General features: G+C 39.2%; 2 protein-coding genes across 3 annotated transcripts; one reads left to right on the forward strand and one right to left on the reverse strand.

Moving 5' to 3' along the window:
• Positions 1–1,092: 1,092 nt before the first annotated feature.
• Positions 1,093–8,342, forward strand: LOC111237015 (solute carrier family 22 member 2-like). Its single transcript, XM_022765958.1, has 12 exons — positions 1,093–1,593; positions 2,162–2,209; positions 2,421–2,524; positions 3,271–3,425; positions 4,529–4,697; positions 5,815–5,929; positions 6,050–6,150; positions 6,234–6,448; positions 6,933–7,041; positions 7,143–7,255; positions 7,375–7,474; positions 8,159–8,342. The coding sequence occupies exons 1-12, from the start codon at positions 1,240–1,242 to the stop codon at positions 8,244–8,246; spliced, it is 1,671 nt and encodes a 556-aa protein (XP_022621679.1). The 5' UTR covers positions 1,093–1,239; the 3' UTR covers positions 8,247–8,342.
• Positions 8,342–24,055, reverse strand: plg (plasminogen). Of its 2 annotated transcripts, XM_022765936.1 has the most exons (19): positions 23,944–24,055; positions 20,733–20,868; positions 20,509–20,615; positions 19,953–20,067; positions 19,714–19,853; positions 19,003–19,123; positions 18,755–18,873; positions 17,679–17,841; positions 17,372–17,496; positions 16,652–16,811; positions 13,401–13,588; positions 13,148–13,296; positions 12,912–13,005; positions 12,201–12,315; positions 11,251–11,325; positions 11,009–11,149; positions 9,914–10,020; positions 9,006–9,151; positions 8,342–8,764 (listed from the first exon to the last, which is right to left on the reverse strand). In XM_022765936.1, exons 1-19 carry the CDS (start codon positions 23,990–23,992, stop codon positions 8,603–8,605), a joined length of 2,412 nt encoding a protein of 803 aa, XP_022621657.1. In that variant the 5' UTR covers positions 23,993–24,055; the 3' UTR covers positions 8,342–8,602. The 2 variants fall into 2 exon arrangements, with proteins under 2 accessions (XP_022621657.1, XP_022621664.1); XM_022765943.1 differs by lacking the exons at positions 20,733–20,868; positions 23,944–24,055 and having other exon boundaries at positions 19,953–20,069; positions 20,510–20,602.
• Between the last annotated feature and the right edge of the window lie 2,073 nt (positions 24,056–26,128).

A 26,128-nucleotide genomic window follows, 5' to 3' on the forward strand; every position in this document is an offset into this window, starting at 1 on the left:
TCTCGACGTCTGGGATCTCACTTTTTACACTGTTGCCATGTTACCATGCTAGTTTTGTTATTGCTACATAGCCAACGTTAGCATTAGCAACTGTTTTCGTACCCGTGTAGACAAAGCAATGTGAGTTCAGTGTCAAACTTTATTCCTTTTCTTGCCAAGAGGAGTATCCAGCGTTGGAAAGCACTACCAGTGTTGATTCTTGTTTTGCTTGTGTTGTGTGTCTATCACTTCTTTTCTTCTACTGAAGTTAGCATGCTAACTAGCTAGCTCCAGCTCAGTCAGCCCTTCTTGTCACTTTCCTGTTGCACCATAGTAGCATCCAGTCTGCGAAGTCTACAGCTGCGCAGGTGGCGTAATATGACCTCTTGTCTTGTAAATGCAAAATGGCTGAAGCTCTTACCAAACTGGTAGCTAAACAGCCGTTAATACTAACGTTGGCTATGTAGCAATAGCATAACTTAGCAAAATCTGTGCAAATAAATAAGACACAGACATACAGCATGGGGGATTTTGCGAAAGTCACAGACGAGGACAGATAACATATAGAGAAGATAAGCTCGATAACGAAAAAAATGGCGCTCAAAATCATAACAATTCTGACAAAATGGCCAAAGTTTACTGAGCTGTCGAATAACTATGTAACTCACTATTTAATGTACAATTACTTAAATTCACCATTTTAAATTTGCTTAATCCTCCTGCGTAAATATAATATTTATTGCATATGATTCTGATTTAATACATTTATATTTGTAATAAATAAAAATAAAAATTAGACCATCCTTGTACTATGCTGTTTACCATACAGGGCCATTTTTGATGCAGCCTCTAGGAGTCATAAAAGGCCGACATTTTCAAGTGTTATCCACTTTTGACTTTTCAGCATTCAAAAACATCTTTGTCCTGTGACACCATCATGATGCGTAACTTAAACCTGAGAATTTGTTTTGGCTTCAGTTCAGGTTCATTCAATGATTGCATAATTCTTCTGCCATTCTCTGTTTAACTAAACAGTAACATGTTGTTTCCACTGCAGCTTTAACCATTTTTGACGGGTTTTTTTTGGACTTTAGCTCAAAGATCACCCTGGTTAGTGAGGTGCACTGTGAAGTCTGTCAAAATCTTTAAAGCAGATCCCTAGCCTTTTCCTCTAGGCTACAATGCACTGAGAACAAAACTTCATCCATAGTGTAAAACCTTAGATACCAAAAAAAATTTAAGTCTTGGATCTCAGCGATAATGACAACCTTTGATGACCTCCTGGAGGAGGCTGGGACTTTTGGCCAGTGTCAGAGGCGTATCTTTGCCCTGCTCTGTCTGCTGTCATTGCCTTTTGCAGGTGTGTACGTCGGCATCGTCTTCCAGGGTTTCACCCCGGATCACTGGTGTCGGGACTCTGCGGTGGTGGAGAGGAGGCAGGCGTGCGGCTGGAGCCTGGAAGACAGTCGCAGGCTGACGGTGCCTCTGGTCAACAGCTCTGGGGTGCTGCAGCAGAGCAGCTGTGAGCAGTACAAGGTGGACTGGAACAGCACAGGACTCACCTGTGACACCCAGGAACTGGACCTCAGTGGAGTCCCAGTCTCTATGTGCAAGGTGAGATCTTAGATATTAGTTGCTCTTGGATTATTTGGTTCTGCAGTAAAAATGTCTCAAACTCAAATTGCCTTGAGTCTTAATTTGTGTGTGTTCAAGGACAGATTCAAATACCATACACAGTACTGTCCAAAATTTAAGGCACTTTATTACATTACAGTGACCCCAAACATTTATCCATAGTTAAAAATCTTTTAAGGTTTTGTTTTTCTCTCCATTTCTTTCAAAGTAATGTCTGCACCTGTGACCCTGAGGTTGTAAAAGTGCTCTTTTAAATATAACTAAAAATTTCAATGCAAAAAAAAAAAAACAGAGCACTTTCATGGCACTTTCTCAGCCTTGTGGACAGTGGTGTGCACAGATTCCTAAGAGTTTAAGGGCAGAAATTAACAGTGGGCCCCTCTTTGGTTTAAGGTTCATTTTTAAGCCAAAGTCACACCAGGGAAGGAGAATTACTTCTAATTAGTTGGTTTCCTTTTTAATTCTGATGTGTTTTGATGATAACATTTTAGAGTAAGAGTAACATTACTATCTGTATTAAAAGCAATGTTTTATTTTTGTCTTTAAGGACGGCTGGGAGTATCAGAATGAAGGGAGGAAGTCCTTTGTCACAGAGGTGAGAAAAGAAATTTGACGCATTTGTTCTTCAGAGTAGGACTGATTTCATTCATTACAAACCTGAAACAACATAATCCACTCAATATTCTAAATAATGCTTCTCAATTAAATCAAATAATCAAGTTGTGCAATGTAATATGTATTTTATTGTACAAAAATAAGGATATCCTGTATGTAGACATATGTAGCCTTCTTCCTTTTGGTCTCAGTTTGACCTGGTGTGTTCAGATGGATGGTTGGTCGACATGTACCAGTCCACTCTCAACGTGGGCTTCCTCGCCGGCAGCTTTGCCTTCGGCTACCTTGCCGACAGGTGAGGTCTTACACTGGCTTATAATCAGCTATGTAATTCATCAGAACTGCTTATTGGTTAAACACCTTCAGAAGCCCCCTTCTCCCACACCTGTTCGACATCAGATTAGATCCAACATTTGCACCCACCTCACGTCATCATCAGTCAGCTCAGCAGAGAGGAAGCCAACACTATGAATGTCTTCCAGAAGAGTTATCCCCGAATTGAAATGATCTTTTTCCCCACTTTCAGTGTGGACATTCGGAATAACTATTAACACTTTTGATTTCTGACGTGGTCGGGCAACACGTCATGCAAACTAGTTGTTTTTGAAAGTAACCCCAACTCTTAGCCAAATACACCTTCATCAGGCTATAGCAGTACTTTGGAGAGAGATAAACCTCAGTCACTGACTGTCAGTTTGTTAGAACAGAAGGTGACAAATTATTTTTAGCTATTAGGATTTTAACTATTAATAAATGGCATTTCCAAAAATACCAAGTTTTATCTGTTATGTAAAATTTACAATAATGCATCTGGTCAGATATTCTGTATCCTTGGTTTTAAAAAGGTCCACATTTGTCTAGTTAATTGTTCTAGTTCTTTGTAAACCTCACCTAATTTAACCAACACAATCAGTGATACCTTCAAAAATGTTTGCCAAAAATACAATAAAAGATCTAAAGCTTACTCTTTATACTTGTCTCAACCCTCTCTTATTTTGAAAGGAATCACCTCTTGCTGCTTGTTTTTCCATCTGTCTGCAGGTTTGGCAGGAAGATCAGTTTCCTGATGTCATTCATACTGAATGCGATCTCTGGGTTTGCGCTGGCTGTGGCTCCAAACTACATCTCCCTCCTGGTGTTCAGGACCATCTTTGGCTTCGGAGTCAAAGGAGGCTGGATGACTTCCTACATGCTGCGTAATGATGATTTCAGTGTTTGACGTAGAATTTTTTCATCTCACTAATTATATATTCATTAACTACCTACAGTAGCTAAATCAGATAAACATTATAAACAGACTGCTGTTATATGTGCAAGTTATAACTTATATATATATATAAGTTTCAGTTAGAGGGATAGTTGCATGGTCAAAGATTTATGGTTCTCACAATTCACCTTCAACCTCATACTCAAACACTCCAAGGGTTGACTCTGACCTACATCAAACTAATAGTTAAGTTACGTCTAAATTCTTTTGTCGCACAAAGCTGTCCAGTTATTGACTATGTTATGTAGGATTTCTTTGCCAGTATTTCTGTGTGAATTATGACTTTTTTAACTAAAAACCTGGCTGACCAAGCAAGCATGCTAAATTTGCTCAGCTGGAAACATTTGCGTTCAGGAAAAGCTGAACAGTTAAAAGGAAATTTTGATGAAAAATTCAGCCAAGAGTGTGAAAATACAGAAACAAACTGTAACAGATAATCTCAGCTCAGTCTAGACCTGTAGCAGAGCTGAGACACTCTGTCTTCCTCTGCTAATTCATCAGTAGGACTCAGGATAGTTTCCATGGACAAATGAGAACAACAGACCATGTCTTCACTGCTGTATATTTACAACCTGTTACTGTGGTCTCTAAAACCTCTTTCCCTGCTCTTTGCTCGTTCCACAACTTTGTTAGAGAACCACAGATTATGATTTGCTGTTATTGCCGCAGGTCAGCAGGTGTCACTGACTGGCTGGGTTCAGAGGGAGCCTGGGGGGTAGGCTGCCCAGCGGTCAGTCAGTCTTTATTTTTATGAAAGCATCTGACTTGCATTTGACTGCAAATGAAGACTGGCGTCACAATGCAGATCAGTCGAGAAAATCTCTGTCAAACTGGCCACATGTTTTAATCAAACTTCACTTGGTGCATGTGAATAAATATATGAATAACCGCCTGAAAAATGATTGTTTAGTGGACAATTTACAGATAGGTTCAACTACCACATACAGTAACAAAATTAGTCATTTCTTCATGTCCCTCTTGCAGCAGTCTCACTTCGTTCATTTTGTTCTAGTGAAATACACTTTCTCTCAGTGACAGAGATAGTTGGAGTGGAGTACAGACGAACAGTGGGCATATTGTACCAGATGTTCTTCAGTGTCGGCGTCCTCATCCTCCCTCTGCTCGCCTACTTCATCACTGACTGGCGCTGGCTGCAGGTCACCATCACTGCCCCCTACATCCTCTTCCTGTCCTACTACTGGTGAGAGACTTTATATTCTTGGCTGTAGATTTGGTTGCAGTCATCGTCTGGTCCCTCGTGGCATTTTATATCTGTCTTTAAGTACTTTTCCATAAAACAAGCCAGGTCATGAAGGAAGAGCACATGCTCTCTGTCACATGCACTGAGACGTGATCTCAGTGTTTTTGAATTGCAGTGAACATCTCTCCTTCCGTTTGTTTATACATTATGAGACCACCACCCTTGGTTTTGATGTAAATGCAAGCTGTATCCTCCAACATCAGAGATTTTTCAGGCTGCAATTGGCATTTATTGTGGATTACTGCTCATTATTAAATAGGTTGGCAGCTCAGAGGTGAACCACGAACGCTAACCATTAATGACAATGTCTCCTGTCCCACATCCAGTCAGAGACTTTTGTCGCATGTCGTTCCCGAACTCTCTCATTTCTTGTCATTTCTGCTGTAGCATGTTTTGTCATTCTTTTAACATGTATAACATGTCAGAGAAGTATGAAATATTGGCCCATTAAGACTACTTGTTAACCAGCAGTCACTCCCAAGCCATTTCCGAGCTGCTGATCTGCTGCTGCTAAAATCCTGATTTTATAACTGCGATGTCATCTGACATGATCACCAATCACATAAGTGAATGACAAAGACTGTGCTGCGATTTCAGCTGTATTTACTGTAAAATTGTCCCTCAGAGAGAAAGTCAGGAGCTCATTCACATCAGCTGCCATGTGGCCAGCACAGAGAGGTGTGCGGAGGGAAAGCCCGACCTCATGCTTGAGGGGAAATACTGATCAACTCTTCTATGGAAATTAGCTTAGGTTTGTCCAAGAATTCACTAAATTTGTTGCTAGGTGCTTTTTGGAAAAAAAGATGCTAAAAATGCTGTAACCTTATCACTATGTCAGACCAATGGTTTAACTTCATCACTCAGTCAGTCAGTGAGAGATCTGTTTACAGGGCTGGTCCAGCCAAAGAAAGCAGTTTGTCACCTTTGATTTTCACTTCAGCTATGATTCACCTCAAGAAACACATTAAACCAAGAAACAGACAGAGGCCAGATTGTCCATTACCAGCAGACGTGTGGGTGAATGAGATTTTTGTGTCTGGGTGGTTTTGTCTGCCAGGTTAATCCCAGAATCTCCAAGGTGGCTCATCTCCCAGAACAATTCCTCCAGAGCAATGGAGATCACTGAATCTATGGCAAAGGAGAACAAGAAGAAACTCACTAGGAACTTGGAGGTAGATCGATTCAACAGTTTACTTAACATCATAATTCTGCTAAAATATCAAATCAAGGTGTCAAATCCGTTCCTACATTACTGTCACGATCCTCAACTGGATCATAATTTCTTCTTTCAGACACTCACTGATGAGGAGGGTGACTCCCCCTCTGCCTCCTTGCTGGACCTGATCAGAACCCCAAATATGAGGAAACACACTTTCATCCTCATGTTCAACTGGTGAGAAGATCACCGATTTGTCGGCCAACCCTTAGTCTAAAAGTAGACTAAGAGAGACACTGAGTCTGATTGTACCTCTGTAGGTTCACCAGCGGTGTGGTTTATCAGGGCCTCATTATGAGGGTGGGGATAGCAGGAGGAGACGTCTACATTGACTTCCTCATCTCTGGCCTGGTGGAGTTCCCTGCTGCCTTCCTCATCCTCTTCACTATTGAGCGTATCGGCCGGCGTCTCCCCTTCGCCTCCGCCAACATCGTCGCCGGAGCCTCCTGCCTCGTCACCGCCGTCATCCCTGACAGTGAGAAGAACTTCTTATTCTTAGATTGTTTTACTCCGTCTTTCGCTTGCTTCTTAGGGAGACTGCTTTTGGAAATAATTACAGGCGTAATTATTCCTACTTACTTACATAGGTACTTAATTTTTGAAATAAGTTCACTCATGAGACATTTTGCATTGTTTCACCATATTTATTTGTCATAATTTCAACAATTTGTACGTCTACTGCACCTGGATTGGTTATAGCTTTGAACAAACAAGTGGCCCAAACAGAGGGTGACTTTCCTGACAAAGTATTTCCCAGTATTTTCCCAGAAAAAGCATAAAAGTCCAAAATTCCACTGATAAAATTCAGCTAATTATTACTATTAATTGTGTCCCTCTAAGATTTGACCTGTGTCATTGTATCCCTAGTAAAATGTATGATTACATTAAGTCTAAACGTTGTGTTTTTTTAAGAGAGAGTCTAGACACACCTGTAATGCAACTCTGTCTCTGTGCTGCAGGTATGTTCTGGTTTAAGACGGTGGTGGCCTGCATCGGTCGGCTGGGTATCACCATGGCCTTCGAGATGGTGGTGTTTGTTAACACTGAGCTCTACCCGACGTTTGTCAGGTGAGGTCAGTTTGATCATCTCTACTTTCACATTCACAGTACAGTGAACAGTGTATACAGTAAATATGCAGTGTGTTTATACGGTGTTTAACTGGATACAGGAACCTGGGAGTGTCAGTTTGTTCCACTCTGTGTGACGTTGGAGGCATCGTCGCTCCGTTCCTGCTCTACAGACTGGCTGTCATCTGGCTGGAGCTGCCACTCATCATCTTCGGTGTGTTTTCTACCTGTTATTGATGATTTTTATGACGAGTGAAGGGTTGAGTATCTGAGGCACTTTTCTGAATGTTACTTCACTCAGGGTTTTAAATCTTCACATTGTATGTCACACAGGAGTGGTAGCGCTCATAGCTGGAGGTTTGGTGCTGTTGCTGCCTGAAACCAGAGGAGTTCCTCTCCCCGAGACTATTGATGATATCGAATTTCCTAATAGGTGAAACATTTCCCAAAACATTTGATAAAATTTATCACACAGTATTATTTATTCTCATTGTTCCTCATCAGTGGTGAATGAAGTATTCAGATTCAGTTTTTATTAAAGCAACAAAAGGAAGAATGCTCCATTACCAGTAAAAGCAGATGCAGATGCAAATGCAGAATGGCCCTTAATCATTATATGTACTATATTATTAGATTATGAATTATGCTTTTGTACTAGTATAGTGTTGGATAGTCACCTCTGTAGCAACACATTATATAAGCTGATTATATTTTTTTTTAGTAAGATGTTAAATCTTGTAAAACAGCACAAGATTTTTCTCCGAAGTTAAGAGCAGAAGGAGTAGCGGAAAATACAAATACTCAAAGAATGACAATAATTGTACTGAAGTATGTGTATGAGCAAGTTACTTTCCACTACTGGTAAAAAATATTATGGCAATACATTATTATTATTATTAGGTTTCATTTAATAAAATAATTTAAATGAAACTAATTTTGGAGTGAAATTACACATCATATGTCAATTTATTTCTTTGTTAACAAGGTATAAGTGTAAGAAAGATTATGTCAATATAACAAAATCTTAATGATTGATTCACCACTATCATCTAAAGAAATTGATGCAGGAAGCTTTTTCTATTTAATATTAACAGAATATGTTTGTTTCTGCTCCCAGGAAAAAGGAGAATCCACTGGAGAACCAACAAATGAAGAAACTTTTAAAATCAAAGCTGACAAGCAATAAGGAAACAAGAAGTGTGTGATGCATGTGTTTGTAGATAGAGTTCTACTCGTGATACAATATGTTGCCCTCTTCTAAAAACAATTTTTACATTTTCTATAAAGCATGACTTCCCCATTTCCTTTGTATCAAGTTTTATTCTTCAGCTCTTACAGAAAACACACTTTTACATCCTGAAACCAGGAATATGCTCGGCTCATCGTGCTCTGAATTCACTGTTTTACAGAGGAGCACATCGTTAACATCAGATAACGGCAGACAGCAAACTTAAGTAGTGACGTTGGAACAGTATATACATGTTAATATATCTAAAGCAAAATGAACCACTTTCCGTGACTTGTCACGTTTGAAGCTGTTTGTTTTCGAGGCGGATCGTTTTTAATTGGCTTTAATGGTTTTCTCGATCCAGTCGACAAACTTGGAGACTCGAGCGTAGACGCCAGGTTTCATGGCATTGGCGCATCCCAAACCCCAGGACGTGACGCCCTGCAGGATATACCTGTTCTGAGCATTACACACCAGAGGACCACCGCTGTCACCCTGCAGGGAGAAACAAACACAAACACACAGTACAGTAGCAGAATGTATTTCCAACTTGTTTCACACATTTGGTGCATCAGATGGTTTTCAATCCGAGAAAGGTTTAAGGGTGGTTTATACTTGTTGTTTGTAGTGTTATAGCCAATATGAGGGGCCACTGGGGGACCCAAACTAACCGCTGGTGTTAAAGACATTGTGTCAGAAAACAATGCAGTTCCCATAGTTTGTGAGTTTTGAATACCTGGCAGCTGTCTGTTCCTCCCTCGATGTTTCCAGCGCACATCTCGTGGTCTCTCACTCTGCCGTTCAGATAGGACGGACGGTTACAGATCTTGTTCTCGATCACAGGGAAACCAGCTTCCTTCAGGGTGCCGTCACCTCCCGTACCTGCAACACACCTTCCTGCAGTTAGCCACCTATCCTCCTCCTCATCCTCATCATTCACACACGATCGTGATCATTATCATCACGGGGTTCCCTTCAGCTGGGAGCCTTTGAGAGGTCTTTGTATTACAATTCACATTCACTGTATTTGATCACGTGTTTTAGTGTGTTTCAAATATACTGTTACACTGAAAGATATTTAACTAATCTCATTTAAAGGTGCACTCTCAGCCTGTTAAACCACCCAGCTCGCTGTTACATTTTTTAAACTTGCACCTGAGTGTCAGAGTATTTGCTGTCTCTTTAATTTGAATCAACAGATGGGATTTGGTATATTTTTGTCACCAACTGGCACTTTATAATCCACTATAGGTTCAATTATATAGCTGGAAAAAGATCTGATCTAATAGCTGTTGATGCCATAAAAAATCTGTAGAGCAATCTAAAGATGAATTTTTTGCCCTTATTTTGATTTTGATGTTTTTATCATAGCAGGGAAAAATCCTGCTGTTAGACAATAAAAGTCATTATAAGGTAAATATGGAATAAAGCTCCAGTTTTAACACTAAATGAGGACCTCATACATAACCTCTGAAGAAATGAGGACCATCCAAAAATGACCTCATTTTCTAAAAATGACCTCACAGTCAGAGTTTAAAACTCAAATTAGTCCCCTTTAAGATAGCAGCACAAGAGCAAACACACACACACACACACACACACACACACACACACACACACACACATACACATGACATACTGTACCTTGCGTTTCTCCCCATCCGGTAACATAACACTCTGTTCCACTGGCAACAATAAAGTCCCTCTCTGGCAGACAAGCTGGCAGGACTTTGTCATTTATCAGTGCAGGGCTGAAAACACATGAATCCCACACACACACACACACACACACACACACACACACACACATCCACAGGAATACCAGTTTCAGTCACTGTAGAAAGACTGCTACTAATGATGATTATTTTATATACTGGTGAATAACTCAATCTATAAAACATCATAAAACAATAACAACTCCACATCACAAGCTCAAACTGATGTCCTCAAACTGCTAAGTTTAACAGTCCAAAGATACAAAGATATTTAATTTACAGTGACATAAAAGCAAAAAAACGAAGTCTGAAAAAGCTGTGACCAGCAAATAAATCTTAGGTTTACTTAACGAATGACACATTATTAATACCTTAAACCCGTAGCCACTCTTTCTACACCTGTCTTCTCTTCATCACACTGCACTGTTGCAGTAAACTGTAATGGAGGAGGATTTACCACTCAAAGTCGGTCACGTAAGGGGAGATGTCATGATTTATCAGGTGAATGCATGATTAATAGTGTGTAGTATTCGTGTGTGGTGTGATTTCGCTTTTTTCGGTAGTATCTTTACTGTGGGGATTGATTCAGCTACCTCTAGTTACCAGTTGGTTTTTGAGGGTAGGTCAGTAGGTAAGACATGCTAACAAAATTGTATCTCACATCAAAACAAATGAACACACTGTTCACACAGTGTTCGCACATTTCCTTACGCTTTTACTCATGTGTTAATGGTTTTGAAAAGGAAATTAGAAACAAGACACTATAGACTCTTTAAATGCCAAGTATCCACAGTTTGACCAGCCTGCCTAGATGCTAAGCTAAGATTGGCTTATCGCTGATCATGGGGAGACGCTTAGCGAATGGTCAGTTGTTTCAGCCCTAAACAGTATAATCTGTAAAATTCCAAATATTAGTAGTGCCGTATATGCAGAAGTAATAAAGGAGGGGTAGCTGCACTAATAGTATCATTGTATTAGTATTTGACCTTAGAAGTGGTGGGGGAATGATCTGTCCAGATCTCACCTCTCCAGTTTGAGCAGAGCGATGTCAGCCCTGTTGGGTCCCAGCACCAGTTTTTCCAGTCTCCTTTCCTGCTTGGACATCTCAGTGGCTCTCTCTGTGTGGATGCCCAGCAGAATCTGGTAGGCTGAGGGCCGCTTAGACCTACAGAACATAACATTTATAAACATACACACCAGTTATCCGGAGGTGGTGCTATTGCAGGATTTGGTCTTTAGATGTTTTTTGTTTATAGTCTCCCTGACCTCTCCAGGCAGTGTGCAGCAGTGAGGACCCACTGAGGGTGAATGAGAGTTCCTCCACAGAAATGGACTCCCGTACTGGTGGACAGAGACAGGCAGAAATGTATGTAAGTAGGACAGAATAAACACACCAGCTTTTTAGAGTCAAATATTCATTTCAAAAGTAAGAATAAACTAAATATGCTGATTAAACCCCATGAGATGCAGCATCTTGGTTTAAAAAACATGCAAATTAATAGACAATGTTTAGTACAATTGTCTGTATAGTCTTCATTTTTATAACTTGGTGGATCAGCTGGTGGATCAACCTCCCTTTGAGAGATGGAACAATTTCACAAGTCTATGTTTCAGTAAAGACTTTTAGTGATAGTCAAATTGTGTTTTTTCACCCTGAATAAAACAATGAAAAAACACAAAACTGCAAAATTAGAATGATCATTTTGTCATTTTGGTTCATGTCTTACACTGATAACAAAAGAGGTTTGTGCTCTGTGAAACATGGCTTTCATTTTGAAGATTAAAATCGATGTCTAAATATCTAATATCCACTTCTTTTACCAAAATATTGGTCATTTTTAGCCCCAGTTTCCATGTATTAGCATACATCCAGGTCACAGAAGTAACAGTCAGTAGCTGTAAAAGATAATTGAAAGACATGCTGAAGGTTTTTCAGAATCCACAAACACTTCAAACCATCTGGATGAAAAAATATTCCATCTGCTGAATCATAGAAAAATATTTTGAACCTGTTTCCCAAGTTATGACTTTCCTATCCAGCTAGCCTCCAGGTAGCCATCTTTGTTTTGATTCTCTAACAGAGGTAAACCTTTGGAAACAGGTTAAAAAAATTTTTTTTTATCATTTAGTTGAGGGGTTGTTTTTCATCCAGATGAGGATGAAAAACCCAATATCACTTTAACCTTTACATCCTATTTTAGTATTGTTGTACTCACTTAGTCCGGAGGCTGATTTGCCAGGGCCATGAGTGAGCTTTGGACACGCAGCCTCCAACAATACGACCGAAACAACGCTTTGGTTTGGTAACCGGCGTCCCACAATTCAATCCCGCTACAAAGAAAAGTCCAGTCATGAATTCTCACAAGGGAATGACACTGAATTTGCTTAATTTAGTAAAAATGTACCTGTGTCAGGTTATGGATCAGAAAACGTATGTGTTGGATGAACAATAAATTGATAATTTCATATTAAATCCTTATAATTAGTTGGAAGGGAATTGTAAAGTTTGACCTGAGGGTGGTGCCAAAAAGGCCTTGTTAAATCAAAATGGTTTATCCTCTGTACAGTAGCTAGTTTAACACGTCAGACTCGGCAGCTCCACATTGTCACAGTTGAATCAGCTTTCGTCAGTATAAGTTGTAGTTTCCAGGCCATGGTGTACTTAGACTCAGCTGTGCTTGGAGCTGAATAAATTCTAGATTCGGGCTGTAACTAACAATTATATCCATTATCTACTAACCAAAGTCAGTAGGATTCATCCGCTGGGGACCATGAACCAATATTCTAAATTTCATGGATATTCATAGATTAGTTTTTGAGATATTTCACATTTAACCGAAAAACGGACCTAGAGACAATGCAGTTAGAGTGGTTAAAAAGTTAAATAAGGAATTGTAATGAGCTGCACATTAATAATGTTCACATACCACAGTCAGGGATCTGACAGTAGTCCCATTTCTTGTTCCTGTCAGTAGTGTAGCACCACGGTCCGTTCACATCGTTATCTGGGTTTCTGCAGCTCTGACAGTCACAGACGGAGAAAATGAATGAACCAGAAGATAATGTTATGACTCTGCCAGCTTTTAACATTAAATTGTTTATTATATCAAGAGCTAATAGTCCAAACTCCAGAAGTCTACAAGTTAAAATGGATCACACTTACATTTCCATCCAGGCCCTTGGTAGGGTGAGTTTGTGGGGTAAAGCTGTTGTGCTGGTGAGGATTCTGAGCGCTCCAGGCCTGGCAGGTCACACCCAGAATGGTGATGGAGGTTGGACCCCGGTATGTTTCTCCATTTCCAACTTTGCAGTCTAACACAGCAACACAAAAAGAAACAAGTGGGTGAATAAAAGATTTTAAAACATCAAAACTGATCTTAAAATCTGACAAATACACATTTAGAAAGTTGATTTACCTTTCACTGGTGGGGTCTGGGTGGCGGTGGAGGGGGGCCTGGGGTTTGGTACAGCAGATGGTATTCCTGAAGCATTGGTGGGGCATTTCTCCAAGTTGCAGTACTCCCAGCGGACGCTGGGATCTGTAGTGTAACACCAGGGAGCTCGGTCTCCATCTGGGTTCCTGCAAAGATTCCTCCTGAGGTCCCTGTTGAAAGAGAAGATCTGGAGCGTCAGGGCAGCAGGTACCAACAACCTTTGTTTATTATTCCTATAGTCAAACCAGGAAAGGTTTCTGTTATATACAAAACCACAGTTACCACCAGGGGACAGGATTTGCCTCTGACTTTTAAGTAGCTGTAAGAAGTGGAGAAGTAGATGCTGTGTAACCAGATGTAATGTTGGGCTTATCCTGACAAAATATTCTACAGGTAATGTCAATTTTGAGAGAATGTTATGCTAAATATGCCATGTTGATCTACAAACAAATTTATTCCGTTTCTACGCAACTAGACACTTTCTTGATGATTGCAGAATTGAAGCATCGTAGCATTTGTTTTGGTCTGACATCCTGGTGGTCTATTGTCAGTGACGATGGCCTACAGAACCTTTAATTGTTGGTTTTAGTCTTCTCATTGGATTTGTTGTCAATAACAAAAATATAGACTATAACCCTAACTTATCTTTAATATAATATAACAGATAGTTCTGACCAAGTAATTTGACTTGACGAGAGGCATGTATATGTATATACATGTATATATTCCAGATATAAGTGTAGCGTACATTCCTGGCCTGGCATCAGTCACAAGCCATTAAGGAAGTTCATTATAAGGACATGCAGAGTTACGGACCCACAATTGACACTTTGCGACTCTTCCCATCATCAAACTATCAAATTGATAGGAAACAGAGACAAAGGACCCCTCTTCTACAAACAGACCATGCTTTTAGCATGTCCGAACGACACAGAACCAGAACCAAAGGTCAAAGGGTCAGCTCCAGAGGATTAACCAATGGACACCAGGCAACTCGAGAATATAGGCAAAATCTCCAGTTTGTAACAATAAGACTTTGTCTAATGATATTTGATTGTTTCTTGTATAGAGCAAGTAACAACAAAAGGACTGATTAACACTAAGGTGTGAATCCTGGCCTCTCTGTGCCATGCATGAACACACACACCAACCTCCCTTCCTCTGTCCCTCTCTAGATAAGAGTCATAAACTACAACCCACATTCCAATCCTGGGTAGTGACCAGCAGAACTCTCTTCACAGACACAGATCTGAGGAAGAATGTAAAATTAAATATCTAGCTGTTCTGTAACTCATGAGATGTTCCTATGCAATAGGTTAATCCCAAACTTCTATCCCATAGAATGTTTGAAATGTAACATGTAGATTTTAAGACAATGTCCTTCATGTGACCATACTGTCAGCATCCTTCACACAAGGTAACACACACTACATGACATCCAGCATGTCCATATTATTATTATTACAGTCAAAGAACTGCTGTGTAATCCACATTTATAGACTATTAGCTTTGGGAAATGTTTATATTGTTGTTTGATCAATTAACCACTTGTATCATGATTAATTCCAGGTTTGAAGGATGTAATATGAAATCAACACTCCTATTACTCCTCTCTGCCATTATTAGTGCAAGTAGTTTTATATGTTATTTCACTTAATGTTTTGTGGTCATGGTGGAAGACGGATGTGCGAGTTTATAAGTTTTTATAAGTAAACTATAGAATTAAATTATTCCAAAGTTCAGTGGAAAATTACTCTCTTCTCCAAGTGGAAACACGGGAGAAGACAGGTGACAACCCTGAAACATACATCGGCCCCCAGAGGATAAAACAGTCGTGATCAATTCACACATGGGTCACAAAAGTCAGAGAAGTGCAGAAAAGCCTGAAAGGGTCAGAGGTCAGATGTTCAGTTTGAGAAAAAGTCAGAGAAACCCAGATGACAAGAAGATGTGAGAAACGAAGCTAAAAGCTAGAGGCTGAAAAGCTGAAGCTAGAACTTTGCTCAAAGCTCAGAGTCCCGGCTCAAAGCCCGGCTCTGTAGCCATGTAAACTCTTAGCTCTAAGCTGCTAGCCACAAACTCATGGCTCTTAGTCATTTTTGCACTTTTCGCGTCTTTTATTTTTCTTTGCCACAAGCTACAAGTAACATGATTTTTGTCTACATGCGCGATCTTTTATTTTTATAAGCCAAGTCAAGACCAACTGAACCAAAGCAACAGAAGTGCCTCAGAGTAATTTTGTAACTTTTAATCATCATCAAGTTTTCCTTTTTGAAGATTTTGACAACTTTAGAGTCATCTGGTCAACGCCAGTCTCCTCTAAAGTTATCCAGCCAAAGTGAAGAGCATTAGAGTTTATTTCGCATCAACCCGCAAGAGACGCCGGCAGATAACATCTGCACGACCGCCTGCAGAGAAGCCGAGCAGAAATCAAGAGTGCCCGAGACAGAAAGTCTCCTGGCAAACTCCACCAGAGCTGAACCGCTGAGACACCGGCAGAATCCGTCATCGTGATAACGGGACACGGCCTCCAGGAGAATCCATCTAGATCCCGCATCTCCAGGGTTACCACGGCAACCACAGCCACCTGGCTTCCAGCTGAGGGTCTTCAGCTACAGCGCAACTCACAGTAGGCCGGTCTTAACACTCTGCTCATGACTGGGTTGATGTCGAAATATAGCAATATTTAATCATCAAACCTAATTCGTAGATGTAGTATCATTAGCTGTATAGTCATAGTGTATAGCCATAACATATTCTCTCCCACCATTGCCAACTCATCACACTGCTCATTTCATTATTATTTTCATCTTTATGATTATTACACCTTGCATTTACTCTGTAGATAGTAGTTTAGTTAATAAACTCCTTTATTTACACCCAGTCTTTGTCCTGTTGTATTCTTTTGACGTAGAGACTGGAGATCCATTGAATCGAGAAGTCATGGCTTCCGATATGAGATTGATAAATTTGGCAATGAAGTAATTCATTGTTGTCCTCCTAGAGGACTGGTGCCCCATTTCAACGAGAGTAAATTCTAAAATATGGCGTTAACACTACATAACATTTGAATGAAATGATGTATGGTCGTCAGAAGAGGATGAAGGGAAGGAAGGAAGTCTGGATACTTGGGTTGAGGATCAGCTAAAATGTCCTGTAAGCTTGAATTGAAAACCAAGGTTCAAATCTGCATTTGTTAATATAAACTGTATTAGGAGACAGTTGATGCTCACGCTGTGGGGTGGTTCTGTGGAGTTTTTCGATGGCTATGAGGACTCATGGAGCTCCAGATTTGACATTTTTTCCCGCTGATGGTCACTGATGTTATGCCACGGTAGTTTGACCCATCCCCCTCATAACAGTCTTCCTCTTCTGGGGGGATCATAGGATCATCTGTAGCAAGACACAAAAATATAGGCTAATTTGTTGATGCTACAGCTACAGCTGCAGCAAATGTCTCATCTCACTGCGCTGCAGAACAGAGAGGTTCAGGAGATCCTTTGTTCACACTGCCATCAGGCTATACAACACCTCAGCAGGAAGTGGACTAATCTAATTATTATTGTTTATTTATTATTAACTGTTTTTATTATCATCAACAATGAGCTAATGGACACATGAATTTCCCCCTCTATTTATCTTCACTTGAAGCAGAAAGAAAGGATATATGTTACTTCTGTGAGTCATTATTTCAAACGCAAGTCTTTGTTGAAGCCTCATCCTCTTTTCTAGTCTACCTCCATTACCACTGGCATTAACATTATTGTAACTGAGTAAGAAAAGGAGTTTTCATTTACTCATTTACTTCAATTAATCATTGCTTTGCCTAGTATTTTATCCCTTCTTTGTAAATTAGTTCGGTCTTCAAAGTGTATGAAGGAATCAGAAAACAACTGTAAATCTCATGTAGCAGTTTCAAAAGTGTACAACACCATCATTAACCACTGCTTTACCTGGTCTAGGTGCATTCCCACAGCTCGGCACCGTGCAGTACTCCCAGCGAGTTTCAGGGTCAGTGGTGTAACACCAGGGCATCCGCTCGTTGTCAGGGTTACGACAGTAGTTGTTATCTAGGCCTCTGACAAATAAATACACCGTCATAATGAAGGACACAAACAGAGATGAGGCCAGCATACTGTATTTGCTTGGGATAATGTTTCTGGTTCCCTCAAAGTTTTTTTGTATTTGCAGCACTGTTTATTGTTTTGTTTGTGTCGCTCTGTGTGAGTAGACATCTTTCCCAGGTACAGGAGCTCTTACTTGCAGGGGTAGTTATCTGGGGTGCGGTTGTGTTTGTGAGGTGTCTGAGCCGACCAGCTCTGGCAAGTTTTGCCAGTCTCTGTCACAGCAACTGTTCCTCGGTACGCACCGCCTTCACCAGTGGCACAGGTCAGCTCTGGGACGATGGTGGGAGGCTCGGATGCTGAGGGCAGAGGACGAGATGGCTTGGTTGTAGAACTCACAGTGAACATGTGGGCAACATGTCAGTTATATTCTTCTGGAAATTATGACAAAGTTTCTTGTATTTATTTGATTAGATCCTCTAAAATATATATATTAAACAAAAAAGTGGCAAACAAAGCAATTAATTCTTTACTGTCGTCTCACAACAGCAACAGAAAGACCTGAACAGCCGTATTATGTATGGAGGCTCCGCCATTTTCTTAAACTTTTCTTAAGTCATGCAATGAATGATTCTTTTCATTTATCAATTAATAGTTAACCCCCCAGTTTTTGCCTGATAAGTGATTTAATAAGTTATCAAAATTGTTGTAGATTTTTTTTTTTTAAATTACTTATCAATGTGTCTAATAATTATTCCAGCTCTATTTGTAATCAACAGTTTGTTGTAATTATAGCAACTCATAAAAAATATTCAGGAAAAAGTGGAAAAATTAGCTTCAATTTCAGTTTCTGTATTTTTAATAATATTCTCAATAATCTTGTCAAATGAATAAATAAATGATGTTAATGTGTTTTTGTCTTTTGTCCCACAGGTTGTGATCCAGGATCAGCTTGCCTGTTCAATGTTATCCTGTTGCAGGAAGGGGTTCGACGTCTTGCTCAAAGGTATTTCAGCAGGTATGAACACATTAGAAACTGAGTGCACACCTTTTGGCATACACACATTTTCCTTCATTCTCAAAAGCAGCAACCATATTTGCTGTATTGTTTGAAAATGCATGAATAAATTCTATTATTGCATGGCAAGGTATATTTTCATATTAAATAAAATTCCAATTCTATTACTTGCAGTAGAGGGAGCTTGGGCTGATATAAGGTTTTACAGTAATGAAATAGAAATAAAGTAAACATATTTAAACAGGAGGACTTACTGCAGCGTGGAATGGAGCAGAAGTCCCATCTTTTGGATGGGCTGGTGGTGAAGCACCAAGGTCGGGGGTCTCCATCAGGGTTTCTGCAGTAGTTCTCTTCAAGATACTTCTCCGGGAGACTAGGGTAAACATTGAATAGAACTCTTGTAGCTTTAGTTTAGCTTCTAGAAACAAGTTGTATGTGTTAAAATCATGAAACCCTCCTTATGGTTGGTCTATGAATTCAAGTGTAGCTCATGTAGTCTTACGCGCTGGGGATGTAGCCGTGGTTGTGAGGTTTCTGGGAGTCCCAGCGTTGGCAGGTGAAGCCGCTTTCAGTGGTGAAGATTTTTCCTCTGTAGTTCTCACCACTGCAGTGTATACACTCCTCTGTAAAGGAACAAGTACCGACATCAAACTGTTATCTGCTTTGTAATTAGTCTGCCTTGGCATCGTGCATGCATGTCGGTATTTATGTGACTAGAATGTCTGGTGTATATGCGTACAGAAATGTAAAATATCTAGGGTTGGAAATTACATTTCTCTATCCACCTCCTGCAACAGAAACAGCTTACAAGAAAATACAATATCCAATATAACACCACAATCTACACCATGCAACAGATTTCACATTGCTACCTTTTTCAAAGATAGTGTTTATTGCACAACTGTTTCTGCATTGCATTATATTGTCTGATGCTCCTGCAATTTTGTCCACCCATGTATTTTCCCATGCGCCAGCCATTTACTATACAGAGCTCTCCCAAGTCATGGGATTTCTGGAACATACATACATAGAGGATTTTACAGGCCTACAGCAGCAGGTTCTACCCAAAACTCCTCAAGACCTCAGGACTTGAGGGTAAAAATAGAAGAAATCTGGAAACTTTAAAGGAAGCTGTATTGTGCAGAAGAATAGGGAGTAATTTCAGATATACAGTAGTTTTTATATGAGCCTTAGCATTATTGTGGAATCATACCAGTGCAGCTGGGTACATTACAGTGTTCCCAGCGGGTGTTGGGGTCGGTGGTGTAGCACCAGGGTCCCCCACTGTCTCCATCAGGGTTCCTGCAGAAGTTTGAGTCCAGGTCTGCTAGGGGGTGGGACTGCGGTGTGATACTGCAGGCAGACACATTTAGGAAAAATGATATGAAAAGATATGAAAAGATATGAAAGGATATGACGTCATGTAAAATAACATGAGATGTGAATACGTACTTTGGCCTGTGTGGGTATTTTGATTCCCAGCTCTGACATGTCTTTCCTGTTTTTGTTTTGGACTTTGTCCCTCTGTAATCTGTTCCTAATCCATGCACACACTCCAGGAGGTATTCTGGACAAGACAAAGGACACTATCAGCATTACATGTTTGATCATTCACTAAAATCAGCCTGCTAATTAGGTTGAATATTTGCTTACAAAGTACAGTAATGTAATTATCATCTGTTAATCAAATTTATCAGACAATTCCCTGAGTGAATCATTTATCTGATTCCACTGAAGTGTTGTATCATCCCCAAAATCTGAGCGACAGTGGTGTTTAACTTGCAGTCCCTCTCTACTGTGTTTGCAGACACAGTCCAAACACCACGATCATGCAACATAGGCTAAACATTAACCACAGTGTGATGAAAACAAAAAGTATCATGTAAAATCTAAAGTGGAGCAGGTAACAAGTCTGTAACAAGTCTGTAACAGGTCTGTAACAGGTCTTTAACAGGACTTTAACAGGTGTCAAAATTGACAATAAATTAAAAAAAAAAAAAAAACATACCTTTTTTTTCATATAAACCTGCGCTGGTTCTGCGCAGCATCGTCTCTGTTTTAGAGTTTGCTGCTGCTGTCCAACACTCTTGATCCTTTTCAATATACATGAATGACCTGTGAGAACAGAACACAGCCAATGCAAGGCTTAAATGCTGAGCGCTAAATGTAGAAGAAGTTAAATTGTGACGTAGGTGTAAATGTAAAGTTAGTATTTCAAAAGGGTGAACTTGCTTGCATGTGAAAGATGTTTCACTGTTACATTTTTCGGCACACTGGGCCGCAGTGTTTACTGAATACTGGCGTTTGTTCAGCGAGAGGATCCATGCCCCTTCAGTTTTGGCGTAGCCATCCACCTCAGTACCACTCACTACAATCAGACACAAAAGAATTGTCATTGTCAAATATACGGTACATAGAAAATAAACATTTTCAAATGCTAAAATAATTAAAGTAATACAACAATGTATCAAGTAATAAATGGGAAACAAAATCATTACAACTTGTAACAAATATGTGTAAATGAAAGTATATCAGAATAGTAATGGAAGGTTACATGTGTAACTATAGTTCTCTGAGTTGAGCGTCTCGACACAATAGAGAACAAAAGCTATTGACAGGACAGTCAACCTTTTAAAATAAAAAAAACTCAAAAGAGTTGAGTAGTAAAGAAGAAAATACAATATGTTTACACACTGTATAATACATATACACAAACGTACATATATTTACAGTTTACATGTATGCTTCCTTGAGGAATTTTAAAATGAAATAAATACCAATTAAGATGTTTTATAGTCTTTACGATGTTTAAATCACAACTGTATTGATGCTCTAGAATCAGAAACTGTTGCTTTGATAATTTTCTAAAAACTGAATTTTGCCAGGGAGAATTGGATATTATTTATGAGACCCTCTACGAGTAGGAATTGAGAAACAGTTAAGAACTGTGCCACTTAAATTTTAACAGTGATGTAATAGTGTGCTGGGAAGCCCGCGATTTCAACCCTGAACTTCCCACCCATAGGTGAATCACAGATATTTAGATTAGGTCTCTGGGATTAAGTCTGTGCTCTGAGTCCTGTGGACTTTGAATAGCGTCAGAGGATTTGATGAAAATCCTATGACTTTTAAAACCACCACAGAAGAAGGGAATAGTGTGTTGAGATGAAGAAGAAAATTGGTAAATTGGCACACAAAACTAAATCTTTGTCCATGGACTAGTCCAGCATAAAAAAGTCAAAAGAGAACAGTAAGAATTAATGCAGAGCACCTCAAGGAGTATTTAAACATTTTAGGAAATACACTTATTAGCTTCCTTGTTGACAGCAATAAATCTGAAGCTGCAAATAGCAGTTTGATAGGAGGAAACAGTTAGTTAGCCTGACTCTATCTAAAAGGTTAAAGGTCCCATATTTTATACTTTTGCTGTGTTTTATTTGAAGGTTTTGATATCCATAAGAAGATATATGTGTTCTTATTTTGCAAATACAGTTTTAGTTTTACATTTCCTCTCTCATGCTTCTTTCTGGAGCTCTAGCAAGAGCAGTTCATTTTGTGTTGGTGTAACAGGTACTGGACTGCGGCAACCGTAAACAGCTATAAATATCCTGAAATACAGGGAAAAGAGAATAACACATGGAGACGTGGCTCGATTTAGTTGAGTCTTCCGCAGTTATGAGGAAAACCAGCAGGACATGCGCCCTCGCTACAGTCTCTGTGGCGAACCCTTATCTCACACTGCCCCCTACTATCACAAAAGAAAACCCTGCTACTGCAGTTACATCTCTTGGTTAACAAACCCTAAATGCAGACATAATATTAAATTATGGAGCACATTCAAATATTTACTTTCACAAATGTGGGCACACATTGGTGGACATCACATTGGCCTCTATTCTGATGATGATCATGTTTTCTGAGTGATGCACCGCATAGGTAACGGACTGTAGCCTACAGCTATAGGCAGTGTTGTGCTGTGAACGCCGTTCATTGAACGCGCTCATATTTTTTGTGAACGCTGAACTGAATGAATCAGTTTACAAATGGTGAATGTGAACATGAGAATGAGAGTGAACGCCACTCACGTTTTACGACAGTTTTACGGCATGCTGCATGACATCTCCATAGCATGGCTGGTGCTAGCGGTACAGTCGGTTTTGAATGTAACTCACATCTATGATCCTTCAGTGGTATACAATAATTCATTTAGTGTAGGAGTGGCAATGATTTGGGGCTGGTGATTGATGGATAGAAGGAGGTTCTATTGAAAAAAAAGTAGCAGCCGATTTATTTTAAAAAAATGGAACAAATGAACGTGAACTAGTTCATTTTTGGAACTGTGATTTATGGCACTTCATTTTCATCTGTATGAACTGAACTTTGAACTAGTTCATTTTAAGTGTGAACTGGCACAACATTGGCTATAGCTTAAAACTCATCAGTAAATGCAAATGTCGATGGTCCAGCAGACAGTCAAATTTGGACTGAAATGCTCAAGTATTTCTGAAAAAAATTACTTTAGCCACTGGTCTCTAATATTACTATAATCATATGGCTGTGCAATGACATATTGGCTTTCTGACATCCAATGATTGCGCAGCGTTTCACATGGAAATCTATTGTTTTACAATATGGGACCTTTAACAAATCTGCTTTCCAGCACCTGTAATGGTCACTAATTAAAATGTTGCATCTTATTTGTTTAATCAATATAAAACGTGAAGTGCAACAGGCTAGTTGTTTCTCCATGCTTCCAGTCTTCATGCTAAGCTAAGCTAACCATGTCCTCATCTAACTCATTTCACATATGCTTGATTATTCCTTTAATATTTGATATCAAGCCCCAATTTTTTTCAGGAAATATAAAGATGGCTCAAGTGGACCAACAGAACCATGTTGGACTTGCTTTTATAAACTTTTTTGCCATCCAGTACAGAGGTTTAGACATGCCAGGTCACTACCATTCAGCCCCATAAGTAGGTCAAATTGTTTATGAAGTAATGATACATCTCTTTTCCTTATTGTAGAGTGAAGTGAAGGCATAAACACGACACAAAAAAAGAATACTGTATGACCCGGGATTGAACCCTGGGGTACACCATAGGTGATATTTTCAGACAAAGATGTAAATTGAGAAATTTTATCCTGATGAAGCAAATTGGATTTGGAACCTTTAAGTCCAGACTGTTGCAACCCTAGATTGTCAGGCAGTTCAATTAGATTTATGTTTTCTTCAATCTATGTCTCAACAGCAACAAGAACAAAATCTATTTTTAGGTGCATGTGGACTTGTCTCTTAATATATCCTGACAGAGTTGTCCTAATGAACTACTTTCACAATGAAATGAAGCCAATCACTGTTACAATTTTTTCATATTTTATGGCAATTATATAATTACAGATTTATTCATAAGTATCACTCAAAGATGTCATTATGTCTTACCAGTGCAGATCAGGGCTCCCAGGAGGAAAGCTGCTTTGTGCAGGTCCATGGTGAGGCCCCTATACTAGCAGCTAATAGTCAGCTAAGTTACAGAGGTACCTCCTGTTATATTATTGGGCTCCTTTGGACGCGTTGGGAAGACAAATAGGACAGTTCAATCATTAGTCAATCATTGGCTGGACAAGGACGGCAAAAGAGCAACAGGTCAAAATCCTTGTTTATGGGAGATTCTGGGACACAAAGTGTTGCACTGCAAAGTCACAGAGTGTCATCCTTTCTGTTATGTGTTGAATATTATTAAATATTTTCTTCAGACTATGTACCGAGATGCACCCACTGACTTCTTTAGCTCTTCTGTTGCTTTTCTGCAGTTACAATAGATTTATGAAACTGATCATGAGCTTTGACCCCTTTCTGATATCATGTGACCTTTTCTGTTTTCTTATCAACAAGCCAGTTCTTTGCACATCCTTCTTCAGTATGCATGCATGTGCTGTGTGGTGTTAAAAATGTAATTATAGTAGGAGTGACAGGGTGCGTAATGAGGGGCATCTTTAATGGTAATGTGTGTCCGTGTTTAATAACGTCATTAATGTATTACAGACCCGAATTTCCTTCTGCTGGTGAATACTATGTGATCTAGAGCAAATTAGATCAATATATACAGTTAATCTTCAGCTAAAAGGGACCCATGTCCTGAACTGCAAATATATGATTACAAAATAACCTACTTTAGACTGCTCAGTGTGTGGTGGGGCAGAGTAACTACTGTTCAATTGTGTCACTTTCTATTAAAAAAAACTTCAACTTTAAGGCAGTTTTCAGTCAAATTTTCACCTGAGCTAATGATGAGATGAAGGTTTAACAGAGGAAGCTACAATGCAAAACCTATTCATTCACAGATTTGTAATCACGTACACCTGTTATCATACACTGTGTGCTTGAATTCCTACTGTATGACAGTTACAGAGGGCTTTACTTGAATGAGGAATAGTGTCACACTATAGTGTAACATCAGCATATTTATGAAAGCATTTAGAGAGAAGAGTTGAAATTTAAAGATCCCCCTCCAGACAAAAACCTTTGCTTTGAATAATAATTTAAGTGCAGTGATTTAGAAAAAATGAATTACTCATTAAAGAATCCAACATTTCTGAATATGCAAATATTGTTCACGTTGTTTGTTTGTGTTTGAGTGTTTTTGTACCAGAGGCTTTAAATTTCATCACGTTTGTTTGCATACCGCAACACGATTGGCTTCCAAAACAGTTGTCATCTTCAACTCACATTTACAATGAGCAAAAAAATGTTTGTTGCAGCTCCTCAAACGTGAGGATTTATGGCATTTCATTGGATTTCTAATATCACAGTAATCTGGATATCTTTGGGTTTTGGACTGTCGGTTGGACAAAATAAGAAGTTTGAAGACACCACTTTGGGTTCACTTAAGACATATTTTTAACCAAACAGATAATCGATTAATTGGTAAAATAACAAATTCATTGCTAAATAAAATAATTATTAGTTGCAGCCCTGGTCCAGTAAGTGTATCTTCTCAATTACCAAGTGCAGTTTTGACATTCTTCCATAAATTTGCATTGTTTTATATTTCTACACATATACATATCAGACTGAAATATTATACTTTTTACTCGACTACATTTATCTGACATTTATATCATATAATCTAATCCACCCAGTAGAACTTTAAGTAAATAAAATTCGTTCTATATTGACAAACAATATTAAAATGCTTTTACATGTATTTGTTAATGATAAAAAGTTGCTGTTATATTCTATAACACTTTGGAAAGAGGCATTCTGCATAATTAGTGCTGTTCATTCAGGTATGTTTAATCACCTGTTAAATTTTTCCTTGCTGCAACAATAAATTAACAGTCTGCCCATGTTGGTCCCCTCCCCCTGGAACTTAATCTGAACAAATGAGACTTTCTAATACCACGCAATGGCCTGCAGAGGGTGCTGTTGATCATCAACTTTAAGTAGATAAAAAAAATATTCCAGCACCTCTCTAAGTTAACCTGAAGTAACAATGAGACAGAGGTGGATGATACTGACAAAAAGACACCTCGCCATTGCTCCACACGAAAAGAAAGTGAAGACAAAATAATTACATTATAGTCCTTAATGGAAGATAAAATGATACATCCCAAAACTTCAATTG

Source organism: Seriola dumerili, unplaced genomic scaffold (genome assembly GCF_002260705.1).
Source record: "Seriola dumerili isolate Sdu_G_001 unplaced genomic scaffold, Sdu_1.0 BDQW01000025.1, whole genome shotgun sequence".
NCBI classification, from domain to species: domain Eukaryota; kingdom Metazoa; phylum Chordata; class Actinopteri; order Carangiformes; family Carangidae; genus Seriola; species Seriola dumerili.

Coding starts and splice junctions, on each gene's coding strand:
- LOC111237015 (XM_022765958.1), top strand. CDS start 1,240: ATGACAACCTTTGATGACCTCCTGGAGGAGGCTGGGACTTTTGGCCAG. Junction 4,698..5,814: donor CTCTTCCTGTCCTACTACTG/GTGAGAGACTTT, acceptor TTTGTCTGCCAG/GTTAATCCCAGAATCTCCAA. Junction 6,151..6,233: donor TTCATCCTCATGTTCAACTG/GTGAGAAGATCA, acceptor GTACCTCTGTAG/GTTCACCAGCGGTGTGGTTT.
- plg (XM_022765936.1), bottom strand. CDS start 23,992: ATGGACCTGCACAAAGCAGCTTTCCTCCTGGGAGCCCTGATCTGCACT. Junction 16,812..17,371: donor TGGGAATGCACCTAGACCAG/GTAAAGCAGTGG, acceptor GTCTTGCTACAG/ATGATCCTATGATCCCCCCA. Junction 11,150..11,250: donor GCTGCACACTGCCTGGAGAG/GTCAGGGAGACT, acceptor TATGTTCTGTAG/GTCTAAGCGGCCCTCAGCCT.